The following is a 12,854-nucleotide window of genomic DNA, read 5'->3' as shown; positions in this document are numbered from 1 at the left end:
GGCACCCTCTAGCATTGTCAATTGACTTTTTACATTTGTATTTAACGAGGCAAGTCAGTTAGGAACAAATTCTTATACGCAATGATGGCCAACCAAAATGCAAAAGGCCTCCTGCAGGGACAGGGGCTGGGATTAAAAATAAATTCAATAAAAATATAGGACAAAACACACATCACAACAAGAGACAACACAATGCTACATAAAGAGAGACCTAAGACCACAACATAGCATGGCAGCAACACATGACAACACTGCATGGCAGCAACACAACATGACAACAACATGGCAGCAGCACAACATGGTAGCAGCACAAAACAGGGTACAAACATTATTGGGCACAGACAACAGCACAAAGGGCAAGAAGGTAGAGACCACAATACATCACACAAAGCAGCCACAAATGTCAGTAAGTGTTCATGAGTCTTTGAATGAGTAGATTGTCCAGTTTGAGAGTTTGTTGCAGCTCGTTCCAGTCACGAGCTGCAGTGAATTGAAAAGAGTAGCGACCCAGGGATGTGTGTGCTTTGGGTCCCTTTAACAGAATGTGATTGGCGGAACGGGTGTTGAATGTGTAGGTTAACGATGCACATAATGAAACCTCTCTAGCCTAATTCCTTAATGATCCACCACTGTGTCTATTGGACAAACAAAATATATTGTGCTCAAATCCTTATTTACGGTTTTAGTAAGAACTGACTCAATATTCTGCCCTCGAGATGCCTCTAAGTTCACTGACACCTTCCTTGCCTCATGGCCTGTCATTTTCGCCAAGTGTGCGTTAGTGTCTGGTCCTGGAGTGACAAAACCTAGGCTGTTATGTTCAACTGAGCATCTGGAGATGGAATAGAGAGAGAGAGAGAGAGAGAGAGAGCACAGCTGCCTTGAATCTGACAGTCAAGAGCTGGGCCAAGGAAGCAAAGTGCAGTTTAGTGAGGCACTCTATTTAGGGGGGAAACAGCAGTGGAAACACAATACTGCATGCAGAGAGATACAACAGAGCACTACTCACTGAAAAACACTCCTCTGCCCATGCATGGGCCCCTGTTCCTAGTAGCTTGGAGTATCTTGGGATGTTTGGTCTGTGAGAACAGGTTCTTTATATGAAGACTTTTATCAAAGAGGGATGGAAAATTAAGTAACCATCCTTTTAGTGACCGTCCTTTTATTTCCTGCCATTGTTCAGACCGTATCAGTTACTTATCAGGTCTGCTATGTGTCCATAGGGCTTAGTGCCAGAGAGAGAGAGAGTGGGGGGAGGGAGAAAGCGACAGTGAGAGAGGAGAGTGTGTATGTGTGAGAGTCTTCGTGTTTGTGATGACATGTTTGAGTGCATTTTGCTGAATGTACAGTGGGGAGAACAGGTATTTGATACACTGCCGATTTTGCAGGTTTCCCTCCTTTTATCATAGGTACACTTCAACTATGAGAGACGGAATCTAAAACAAAAATCCAGAAAATCACATTGTATGATTTTAAAGTAATTAATTTGCATTTTATTGCATGACATAAGTATTTGATCACCTACCAACCAGAAAGAATTCCAGCTCTCACAGACCTGTTAGGTTTTCTTTAAGAAGCCCTCCTGTTCTCCACTCATTACCTGTATTAACTGCACCTGTTTGAACTCGTTACCTGTATAAAAGACACCTGTCCACACACTCAATCAAACAGACTCCAACCTCTCCACAATGGCCAACATCAGGAATAAAATTGTAGACCTGCACAAGGATGGGATGGGCTACAGGACAATAGGCAAGCAGCTTGGTGAGAGGGCAACAACTGTTGGCGCAATTAAGTTCAAGATGACGGTCAATCACCCTCGGTCTGGGGCTCCATGCAAGATCTCACCTCGTGGGGCATCAATGATCATGAGGAAGGTGAGGGATCAGCCCAGAACTACACGGCAGGACCTGGTCAATGACCTGAAGAGAGCTGGGACCACAGTCTCAAAGAAAACAATTAGTAACACACTATGCGGTCATGGATTAAAATCCTGCAGCGCACGCAAGGTCCCCCTGCTCAAGCCAGTGCATGTCCAGGCCCGTCTGAAGTTTGCCAATGACCATCTGGATGATCCAGAGGAGGAAGGGGAGTAGGTCATGTGGTCTGATGAGACAAAAATAGAGCTTTTTGGTCTGAACTCCACTCGCTGTGTTTGGAGGAAGAAGGAGTACAACCCCAAGAACACCATCCCAACCATGAAGTATGGAGGTGGAAACATCATTCTTTGGGGATGCTTTTCTGCAAAGGGGACAGGACGACTGCACCGTATTGAGGGGAGGATGGATGGGGCCATGTATCGCGAGATCTTGACCAACAACCTCCTTCCCTCAGTAAGAGCATTGAAGATCGGTTGTGGCTGGGTCTTCCAGCATGACGACGACCCGAAACACACAGCCAGGGCAACTAAGGAGTGGCTCTGTAAGAAGCATCTCAAGGTCCTGGAGTGGCCTAGCCAGTCTCCAGACCTGAACCCAATAGAAAATCTTTGGAGGGAACTTATAGTCTGTATTGCCCAGCGACAGCCCGGAAACCTGAAGGATCTGGAGAAGGTCTGTATGGAGGAGTGGGCCAAAATCCATGCTGCAGTGTGTGCAAACCTTAGGAAACACTGCCGATTTTGCAGGTTTTCAAATACTTGTTCTCCCCACTGTATGTTTTAGTGTGAGTGCGTGTCAGGGTGTGGACGCACCGACTGCCAGAGTATTCATTTTAGTAAACGGTTTATTTTCCTTCCTGTTCCCAGGTACGACATCTGCATCTACAAGAACAAGCCATGTGGAACCCTAGGTAGGACCTTTGGTTAAACCTGCCCGCACAGCCCAGGAGAGGGCTAACCCTGGGCACACACTGCACACACACAGGCTGCTTGTTGGGAAGCACTGGGCTTCAGTGTCAGACTGTATATAATCTAGCGATGCCAGGGGAGGGGATGTGACTCAGGAAACTGCCCTCATTTGGACTTTGCACTCCCTCCCTATTAAGTACCTACCTACCATATCTCTGCTGCAGCATGACTGACCAGCATGACTGACCAGCATGACTGACCAGCATGACTGACCAGCATGACTGACCTGCATGACTGACTAGCACAGTCTTCAAATGACATGTAGATGCAGAATTGTAGGTTTTAGTTAAGCATGTAAATGTATGTATTTTTTACTTGTATCACCCCTGTATGTGCTTCAGAATGCATGAATTGGAATTGACATGTATGTTAGAGACCGTATTGTGTGTCGCTCTTTCCCAGGTCTAGCTCCAGTGGGGGGGATGTGTGAGCCAGAGAGGAGCTGCAGTATCAACGAAGATATCGGGCTGGCCACAGCTTTCACCATCGCCCACGAGATAGGACACACGTAAGACGCTCACCCACGTCACCTATATCACCCTAATGTCCCTCACCACTGGGGCCCTGACTTGTCCCTGACCAGGAACACATTCAGGGCCCCAGTAACAGTTATAGTCTTCATCACCTTTGACAAACCCTTTGGTCTTTAGGCTCAGCTTCTGCTTTATGGACCTTGGCTGTTTCAATAAACCACTCTTTCATTGGTGTTACCTGTGACCCATCATAGGAAACCCTGCCCCTATCCTGGCTTCTGCCCCTGCCTCTCACCCAACTCACCCATTCCCCCCACCCCTGCGCTGACCTGGACTAAACTGGGCCAGCCTCTCACCCAACTCACCCATTCCCCCCACCCCTGCGCTGACCTGGGCTAAACTGGCCCAGCCTCTCACCCAACTCACCCATACCCCCCACCCCTGCGCTGACCTGGGCTAAACTGGCCCAGCCTCTCACCCATTCCCCCCACCCCTGCGCTGACCTGGGCTAAACTGGCCCAGACTCTCACCCATTCCCCCCACCCCTGCGCTGACCTGGGCTAAACTGGCCCAGCCTCTCACCCATACCCCCCACCCCTGCGCTGACCTGGGCTAAACTGGCCCAGCCTCAGTGTGAGCTTGCTATTAGATTAGAGCTGTACCAGAGGGAGAACCTACATAACTATGAGTTATTTCCATCAATACACATCTTGTTAATAGCTTTGTTTTTGTCATATTTATAACAAGTGGAACAAGTTACGAGTGTGGCTGGTACCGTTTATCATTCTGGGCCTACCTCCGGGCCTGGCAGTAGGCATGGCTTTTGTGCCTTCCCTCCAATACACTTTGTTTTACTTGCTGGCCTGGCGTACCAGCCGATCTGCCTCACTTAGTCATGCATACATATTTATCTAGGCGTATGCCTGAGTAACAACGGACATGCTCCACTAGACATGCTTGTCATTTCCAAACCTCTTCATACCCTGCCATGAAAGAGGATTCTGTTAGATTTGCTCTGATATTTTACTTTCAAAAGCCATGACTTGGTATCATTTTTGAAGGTCCACTAAGTAATTGAGTGTGCCATTTACCTACGTGTGGACACAGGCCTCTGAGGTATTTTCACAGGTGGCAAACCCATTGGTGCTCCCCCCTAATGGCTAGTCCAGGTACCTTTGAACTGGATGGGGTGCTTGTACCCTGGGGCTGTCTAGACGGTGGGCCTTGTCTTTTACAGTGCATATGGAAGTCTGTGTCAGACAGAGAGAGCAGAGCACAGAGACACTTTGCTGCCTGTTAAAATCTGCACAGGCCCAGTTCCGCACTCATGGTGTTAATATGATTTTAACAGGGAGAGGATGTTTGAGCAAAACATTTCCTTTTACTCGATACATCACCAATACCCACAATAACTTTTGCACTCATGCTCAGTCACCCAGGAGATATATCAACGCAGTACCATCTGTCTCCCTGCAGGTTTGGGATGAACCACGACGGAGTGGGCAACGCCTGTGGCTCCCGCAGTCAGGAGACAGCCAAGCTGATGGCTGCACACATCACCATGAAGACCAACCCCTTCGTCTGGTCCGCCTGCAGCCGAGACTACATCACCAACTTCCTGGAGTGAGTCTGACACTCACCTCCAATACACAGGATATTAAAGGGAGTTGCTGGGTTTGTGTGGACAGTGGGATAGATTAACTAGCTAAGTACATTGTGGGTGAGGTCAATGTTTGTTGGGCCTGTTTTCATTCTAGTCTCCTGTTTGTTTCCCTACAGCTCAGGTATGGGTTCATGCCTCAACAACGTCCCACCGAAGCAGGAGTTTGTGTACCCCACCACGGCCCCCGGCCAGGCCTACGATGCAGACGAGCAGTGCCGCTTCCAGTACGGAGTGAAGTCTCGGCAGTGTAAATACGGGGTACCTACTCACCTTCCTCTTCTAACTCGCCTGATAAGGCTGTATGGTCATTTTAATGGACAGAATGGACAGATCCATTCAGTACTATGTGTATGACCATGTAGAAATTATACTGACCCAAATCTTCTGATCCATCAGTACCACATGCACCGTATGTCCTCTCCCGCCTTCCCCTACTCCAGAGCAGACATGCGTTTCTCCTCTCCTCCGTTTGTAGGCCAGCTCTCCTCTCCTCTCTGGCATATCTCTGGCTCTCTGCCCACTGTGATCAGTGCAGCATGAAGGCAGACAGAGTAGCCACTGGATATACTGCTATTTATTTGTCTCCTAGCTAGAGTTGACATGTTCTTTTTAACCAGTCCCATTGGTTTTTGGCCCCATGTTGAAGAGTTTATGAAGAAGTCTTGTGCTATCTTTATTGTATGACATCTTTTTATTAGATGGTCTATTTTATTGGCCCGACAGCTGAGTGAACAGACATCTGGCACAAAATAGTACTTTATAGTGTCATTATCATTGATACTATGCAGTCAGTACAATAAAATACAGTGCCATAAGTTATTACCGTTGTAAAAGCCTTAAATACATTAGCACCACAGAGCCCAGAAGTAGTTGAACCAACCACTGGTGCCGTCTGCTCCGGGTCAGTGGGCCCTCTTGGCTGGGCTCATCAGGGCCTGTTGTCTCTATATGGTCTGAAATGGACACACTCTGACAGCTCTCCCTGTGTCTGCAGGAAGTCTGCAGTGAGCTGTGGTGCATGAGCAAGAGCAACCGCTGCATCACCAGCAGCATACCCGCTGCAGAAGGAACCATCTGTCAAACCAATACCATAGAGAAAGGGGTAAGCACTGGAATGTTCCATGATCAGCAGAAATGAGGGGGGGGTGGTGTTTGGTTTTTATTTCATTAGTCTTCTGTGTGTTACAGTGGTGCTATAAGAGGGTGTGTGTGGCCTACGGGACCCGGCCAGAGGGCGTGGACGGCGGGTGGGGTCTCTGGACCCCCTGGGAGGAGTGCAGCCGTACCTGTGGGGGAGGAGTGTCCTCCTCCATCCGCCACTGTGACAGCCCCAGGTGAGTGGTGCTGCAGATGGATGGGGATGTGGATCTCAACTCTGGCCATAGGACGGACAGTAGGCAGTGAATTCACAGCCACTGTAGAACTGTAAAGCCATTGGGTTGTGTCTGGCTGGCTCTTCCTAACTTGTTTGTGGAGGATGATAGATGCCAGTCTACCACCAATAATTTTAACATCCCACTATAATCACCCACGTGCAACAATGACAGCCGTATTAAAGGATATCAACATAGACCGTGGCAAACTGACTTTTTTCTGTTTTTACTGAGGAGTTAGTCTAATTGACTTGGATAGCTGAGTAATAAAAATACAGACTGTCAGAGATTGAAGCAGGGTGGTAGAGCGAGGCTAGCCAGGCGGGAGGAGAATAGAGCCCAGTGTGATTGGGGAGTTATTGTTCAATTGTACTCAGATGTGTTTTGCCTCTGCTTTTCTGGTTCCAGGCCAACGATTGGTGGAAAGTATTGTCTGGGAGAGAGGAAGCGCTTCAGATCGTGCAATATTGATGTGAGTGGGGGAGCAGAGCAGAGTGGAGAAGTAGCTCCCTCTTAGAGGCCTACAGTACCATCACCATACTCATCCTGGCCCGGTCCAACTCTACAGCTCTCAGACTGACCTAATTAACAGCAGCCTGCCCAGCCCAGAACTAATTCCCTCAGTGTGTGTGTGTGTGTGGATGTGTGTGTTTGGTGGAGTGTAGAGGCTTACTTTAAATGACTGCTGGGAGCAAAAGAGACAGGGGAGGGGATAAAGTGGATGTCTGATGTTGAGAGGCCTGAGATTTGACTGCCCCTCTGTGTGTCTGTCATCAGGAGTGTCCTGCAGGCTCTCAGGATTTCCGGGAGATTCAGTGCGCCGATTTCGACAACGTTCCTTTCCGGGGGAAATTCTACACCTGGCAACCCTACAGAGGAGGTGCGTACAGTAAGTGTGTGTCCCACCCTCCTCCACAGCAGACTGGGATACATCATTACAGAGGTAACTACACTGTCTGCTCGGTGGTCATTTCAGGTTGAAAACGTCTGTAGACAGTCTGCAGATATGGAGAAAGCTGACACATCTGCCTGGGAGTTCACAGAGAGTGAATAGTGCAGCAGCACATGGGGAGAGCTGAGCAGGAGAGTGCTGCCAGACCATGGGCCCAGAAAGGGAAGAGGGGAGAGCTGAGCAGGAGAGTGCTGCCAGACCGTGGGCCCAGAAAGGGAAGAGGGGAGAGCTGAGCAGGAGAGTGCTGCCAGACCATGGGCCCAGAAAGGGAAGAGGGGAGAGCTGAGCAGGAGAGTGCTGCCAGACCGTGGGCCCAGAAAGGGAAGAGGGGAGAGTGCTGCCAGACCGTGGGCCCAGAAAGGGAAGAGGGGAGAGCTGAAAAGAAGAGAGGAGAAGGGGAGAGACGAGGAGAGGGGAAAGCTGCAGACAATCTCCTGTCTGGCTAGAATTCCTGTGCTTGATGAGCGCTGCTCTGGATGCGAAAGATAAATACTTTCGACGACATAGCTGCTTTTAATCTACCAGTCCAATAACATAATGGCTTACAGAGGGGCCCTCTCCAACTCCAGGCAACAAGTGCTCCTTTCATCAAGTCAGCTGATTTTACAATGGAAATCCCTTGCAGCTGTTAAAATACGAGTTGTGCCACAGTCTGCCCTGCGTTAGGGCCATATCACACATCCCAGCCCCCTTCTCTCTACTCACTCACTCTCTTTCTACATTCCTCCCTATTTCTCCCTCTATTCTGCTTTCTTTCCCCCTCTCTCTTGCTCTTTCCTCTCTCCTCTCTGCTGCCTCTCTCTTTCCGTCTGTCCTGTAGTTGGACACCTCTAGCAGACCATCGGGCTCGGCTCAGACAGCCAAGGATAGTTCATTAAAAAAAGCGTGCAGCGTTTTAGCAGTCACATACATTTTTTTTCTGAGGCATAAGCCATCCACATTGTTGCGCTTGGTCCAACAACTTTCGCAGGCTGCCTTCCTTCAGCAGGCCCCCCAAGTCAGTCAGCCATCCAGCCTACAAACCTGCTTAGCTTCAGACTGGAGGCAAGCCTGCCAAAGCACAGTACCATGGGAGTTTGAGTTTTCCATCATCCCACAGCTTTGTTATCCGCAAGCCTCACAGGCAGCACATACTGTACCTGTTTCAGCGGTGCCAGCACAAACAGAGCCCAAAAGAGATTTCAACAACTTTTCAAACAGTGGAACTAGCTGGAAATGGGTATACTTGGCTTGTACACAGCCGTGGCAGTATTAGATGATTTGTCACAGCCTATAAAGTGATATGTTAGACTATGGGCTGCTCTCCCAGCTCACAGGGGGGTTGTGGGCTGTGATGCCAGAGCACCCTGGCTAAGCGAGAGGCTTCATGGGAGGCCAGTGGAAAGGCACTCTGCTGCCTGCCTGGTCCTGACTTGTCAGCTGGTTCCACTGTGCTGCCTGCCTGGTCCTGACTGTCAGCTGGTTCCACTGTCTTGCCTGCTGGTCCTGACTGCCAGCTGATTACCCTGTGCTGCCTGCCTGGTCCTGACTGTCAGCTGGTTACCCTGTGCTGCCTACCTGGTCCTGACTGTCAGCTGGTTACCCTGTGCTGCCTGCCTGGTCCTGACTGCCAGCTGGTTCCACTGTGCTGCCTGCCTGGTCCTGACTGCCAGCTGATTACCCTGTGCTGCCTGCCTGGTCCTGACTGCCAGCTGGTTCCACTGTGCTGCCTACCTGGTCCTGACTGCCAGCTGGTTCCACTGTGCTGCCTACCTGGTCCTGACTTGTCAGCTGGTTCCACTGTGCTGCCTACCTGGTCCTGACTGTCAGCTGGTTCCACTGTGCTGCCTACCTGGTCCTGACTGCCAGCTGGTTCCACTGTGCTGCCTACCTGGTCTGGACTTGTCAGCTGGTTCCACTGTGCTGCCTACCTGGTCCTGACTGTCAGCTGGTTCCACTGTGCTGCCTACCTGGTCCTGACTGTCAGCTGGTTCCACTGTGCTGCCTACCTGGTCCTGACTTGTCAGCTGGTTCCACTGTCTTTCCTGCTGGTCCTGACTTGTCAGCTGGTTCCACTGTGCTGCCTACCTGGTCCTGACTTGTCAGCTGGTTCCACTGTCTTGCCTGCTGGTCCTGACTTGTCAGCTGGTTCCACTGTGCTGCCTGCCTGGTCCTGAATTTTGCCCAAATAATTAACACTTATTTCTACTCTCACATGACCAGAGCCTGGCCAGGTTATAAAGCATGGAAACTGTGTTGACTAAAGGGTGGTGGTAAGTAAAGTGAGACAATGGCTGTGTTGTGATGTATGTGTGTTGCATTGTGTGTACGTGTTTGTGCTATGTGCCTATAAAGTGATATGTTAGACTATGGGCTGCTCTCCCAGCTCACAGGGGGGTTGTGGGCTGTGATGCCAGAGCACCCTGGCTAAGCGAGAGGCTTCATGGGAGGCCAGTGGAAAGGCACTCTGCTGCCTGCCTGGTCCTGACTTGTCAGCTGGTTCCACTGTGCTGCCTGCCTGGTCCTGACTGTCAGCTGGTTCCACTGTCTTGCCTGCTGGTCCTGACTGTCAGCTGGTTCCACTGTGCTGCCTACCTGGTCCTGACTTGTCAGCTGGTTCCACTGTCTTGCCTGCTGGTCCTGACTGTCAGCTGGTTCCACTGTGCTGCCTACCTGGTCCTGACTTGTCAGCTGGTTCTACTGTCTTGCCTGCTGGTCCTGACTTGTCAGCTGGTTCCACTGTGCTGCCTGCCTGGTCCTGACTGTCAGCTGGTTACACTGTGCTGCCTGCCTGGTTCTGACTTGTCAGCTGGTTCCACTGTGCTGCCTACCTGGTCCTGACTGTCAGCTGGTTCCACTGTCTTGCCTGCTGGTCCTGACTTGTCAGCTGGTTCCACTGTGCTGCCTACCTGGTCCTGACTGTCAGCTGGTTCCACTGTGCTGCCTGCTGGTCCTGACTGTCGGCTGGTTCCACTGTGCTGCCTACTGGTCCTGACTTGTCGGCTGGTTCCACTGTGCTGCCTATCTGGTCCTGACTTGTCAGCTGGTTCCACTGTGCTGCCTACCTGGTCCTGACTTGTCAGCTGGTTCCACTGCTGCCTACCTGGTCCTGACTGTCAGCTGGTTCCACTGTCTTGCCTGCTGGTCCTGACTGTCAGCTGGTTCCACTGTGCTGCCTACCTGGTCCTGACTGTCAGCTGGTTCCACTGTCTTGCCTGCTGGTCCTGACTTGTCAGCTGGTTCCACTGTGCTGCCTACCTGGTCCTGACTGTCAGCTGGTTCCACTGTCTTGCCTGCTGGTCCTGACTTGTCAGCTGGTTCCACTGTGCTGCCTACCTGGTCCTGACTGTCAGCTGGTTCCACTGTGCTGCCTGCTGGTCCTGACTGTCGGCTGGTTCCACTGTGCTGCCTACTGGTCCTGACTTGTCGGCTGGTTCCACGGTGCTGCCTATCTGGTCCTGACTTGTCAGCTGGTTCCACTGTGCTGCCTACCTGGTCCTGACTTGTCAGCTGGTTCCACTGTGCTGCCTACCTGGTCCTGACTGTCAGCTGGTTCCACTGTCTTGCCTGCTGGTCCTGACTTGTCAGCTGGTTCCACTGTGCTGCCTACCTGGTCCTGACTGTCAGCTGGTTCCACTGTCTTGACTGCTGGTCCTGACTTGTCAGCTGGTTCCACTGTGCTGCCTGCCTGGTCCTGAATTTTGCCCAATTAACACTTATTTCTACTCTCACATGACCAGAGCCTGGCCAGGTTATAAAGCATGGAAACTGTGTTGACTAAAGGGTGGTGGTAAGTAAAGTGAGACAATGGCTGTGTTGTGATGTATGTGTGTTGCATTGTGTACGTGTTTGTGCTATGTGTTGGGTCGGCCCATAGTGCAGATGTGCTGGCGTTTCTGTGCTGAGACATTGATTGGCCTTGTCAGCCAGTAAGAGAGCTCAGTGTGGTCGCTGGCATGCTCTGGAATATGGAATAAATGAGAGCACCTGTCAGTGCACAAATAACACCCTCCCCCCCTCTCTTTCCTCTCTTTCCTCTCTCTCTCTCCCTCTTTCCTCTATTTCCTCTGTCCCTCTCTTTCCTCTCTTTCCTCTCTCTCTCTCCCTCTCTTTCCTCTGTCCCTCTCTTTCCTCTCGTCCCTCTCTTTCCTCTCGTCCCTCTCTTTCCTCTCGTCCCTCTCTTTCCTCTGTCCCTCCCCCCCCCCCCCCTCTCTCCCTCTCTTTCCTCTCCCCCTGTCCGTTTTTCTGCAAGTCTGCAGGATTTCCACATTCCAGTTTCCCAGGGAATTTGCTGAGAGTTGCACTGTTTCTGTTAGCGCCCTCTCCTTTTTGTTGTTGTGAGTGTTTGACCCCACCGTGCTGTTAGCGCCCTCTCCTTTTTGTTGTTGTGAGCGTTTGACCCCACCGTGCTGTTAGCGCCCTCTCCTTTTTGTTGTTGTGAGCGTTTGACCCCACCGTGCTCTTAGCGCCCTCTCCTTTTTGTTGTTGTGAGCGTTTGACCCCACCGTGCTGTTAGCGCCCTCTCCTTTTTGTTGTTGTGAGTGTTTGACCCCACCGTGCTGTTAGCGCCCTCTCCTTTTTGTTGTTGTGAGCATTTGACCCCACCGTGCTGTTAGCGCCCTCTCCTTTTTGTTGTTGTGAGCGTTTGACCCCACCGTGCTGTTAGCGCCCTCTCCTTTTTGTTGTTGTGAGCATTTGACCCCACCGTGCTGTTAGCGCCCTCTCCTTTTTGTTGTTGTGAGCGTTTGACCCCACCGTGCTGTTAGCGCCCTCTCCTTTTTGTTGTTGTGAGCGTTTGACCCCACCGTGCTGTTAGCGCCCTCTCCTTTTTGTTGTTGTGAGTGTTTGACCCCACCGTGCTGTTAGCGCCCTCTCCTTTTTGTTGTTGTGAGCGTTTGACCCCACCGTGCTCTTAGCGCCCTCTCCTTTTTGTTGTTGTGAGCATTTGACCCCACCGTGCTGTTAGCGCCCTCTCCTTTTTGTTGTTGTGAGCATTTGACCCCACCGTGCTGTTAGCGCCCTCTCCTTTTTGTTGTTGTGAGCATTTGACCCCACCGTGCTGTTAGCGCCCTCTCCTTTTTGTTGTTGTGAGCGTTTGACCCCACCGTGCTCTTAGCGCCCTCTCCTTTTTGTTGTTGTGAGCATTTGACCCCACCGTGCTGTTAGCGCCCTCTCCTTTTTGTTGTTGTGAGCATTTGACCCCACCGTGCTGTTAGCGCCCTCTCCTTTTTGTTGTTGTGAGTGTTTGACCCCACCGTGCTGTTAGCGAAACCAAGAGCCTCAGAACCCACAGCCCTGATCAGTCCCAGACCTTAGGTGGTAGAGGGGTGGCACAGACAAAGAGGGGGCAGAGGGGACAAAAGGGTTGTGTGTCTGTGTGGATAGAGGGAGTGAAGGGGGGACTTAATCACAATCAGCTGCTTGTTCTCTTGATGTTAGCAATCCAAACTGTGCTCTCTCCCCTCTATAGCCCCTCCACCTCCCCACTCTCCTCTCTGTCTTTGGCACCTGAGTCCTTACAGCTGTGGGAGAACAAACTAACTGTGTCGAACCTAAAACTCAAAAT

General features: G+C 50.9%; 1 protein-coding gene across 8 annotated transcripts in view; it reads left to right on the top strand.

Moving 5' to 3' along the window:
- The window catches only part of adamts10 (ADAM metallopeptidase with thrombospondin type 1 motif, 10), a 53,659-nt gene that overhangs the window by 16,360 nt on the left and 24,445 nt on the right, over positions 1-12,854 (top strand). For 4 of the 8 annotated variants that reach the window (XR_016496252.1, XR_016496253.1, XM_036978115.2 and 1 more), the window contains exons 8-15: positions 2,747-2,790; positions 3,251-3,356; positions 4,798-4,944; positions 5,101-5,242; positions 5,979-6,086; positions 6,173-6,318; positions 6,766-6,829; positions 7,135-7,237. Coding sequence is in view for 5 of the 8 variants with exons in the window: in XM_036978115.2 (XP_036834010.1) it covers positions 2,747-2,790; positions 3,251-3,356; positions 4,798-4,944; positions 5,101-5,242; positions 5,979-6,086; positions 6,173-6,318; positions 6,766-6,829; positions 7,135-7,237 (860 nt within the window). In the remaining 3 variants the exon portion in view is untranslated. Of the gene's footprint in view, positions 1-2,746; positions 2,791-3,250; positions 3,357-4,797; positions 4,945-5,100; positions 5,243-5,978; positions 6,087-6,172; positions 6,319-6,765; positions 6,830-7,134; positions 7,247-7,333; positions 7,511-12,854 lie in introns of those variants that run through there. The other 4 variants (XR_016496251.1, XM_036978114.2, XM_090235636.1 and 1 more) reach the window with 2 other exon arrangements.

Source organism: Oncorhynchus mykiss, chromosome 5 (genome assembly GCF_057628025.1).
Source record: "Oncorhynchus mykiss isolate SJ-2025 chromosome 5, ASM5762802v1, whole genome shotgun sequence".
Taxonomy (NCBI): Eukaryota; Metazoa; Chordata; class Actinopteri; order Salmoniformes; family Salmonidae; genus Oncorhynchus; species Oncorhynchus mykiss.
This window is presented reverse-complemented; position numbering and strand designations above follow the sequence as displayed.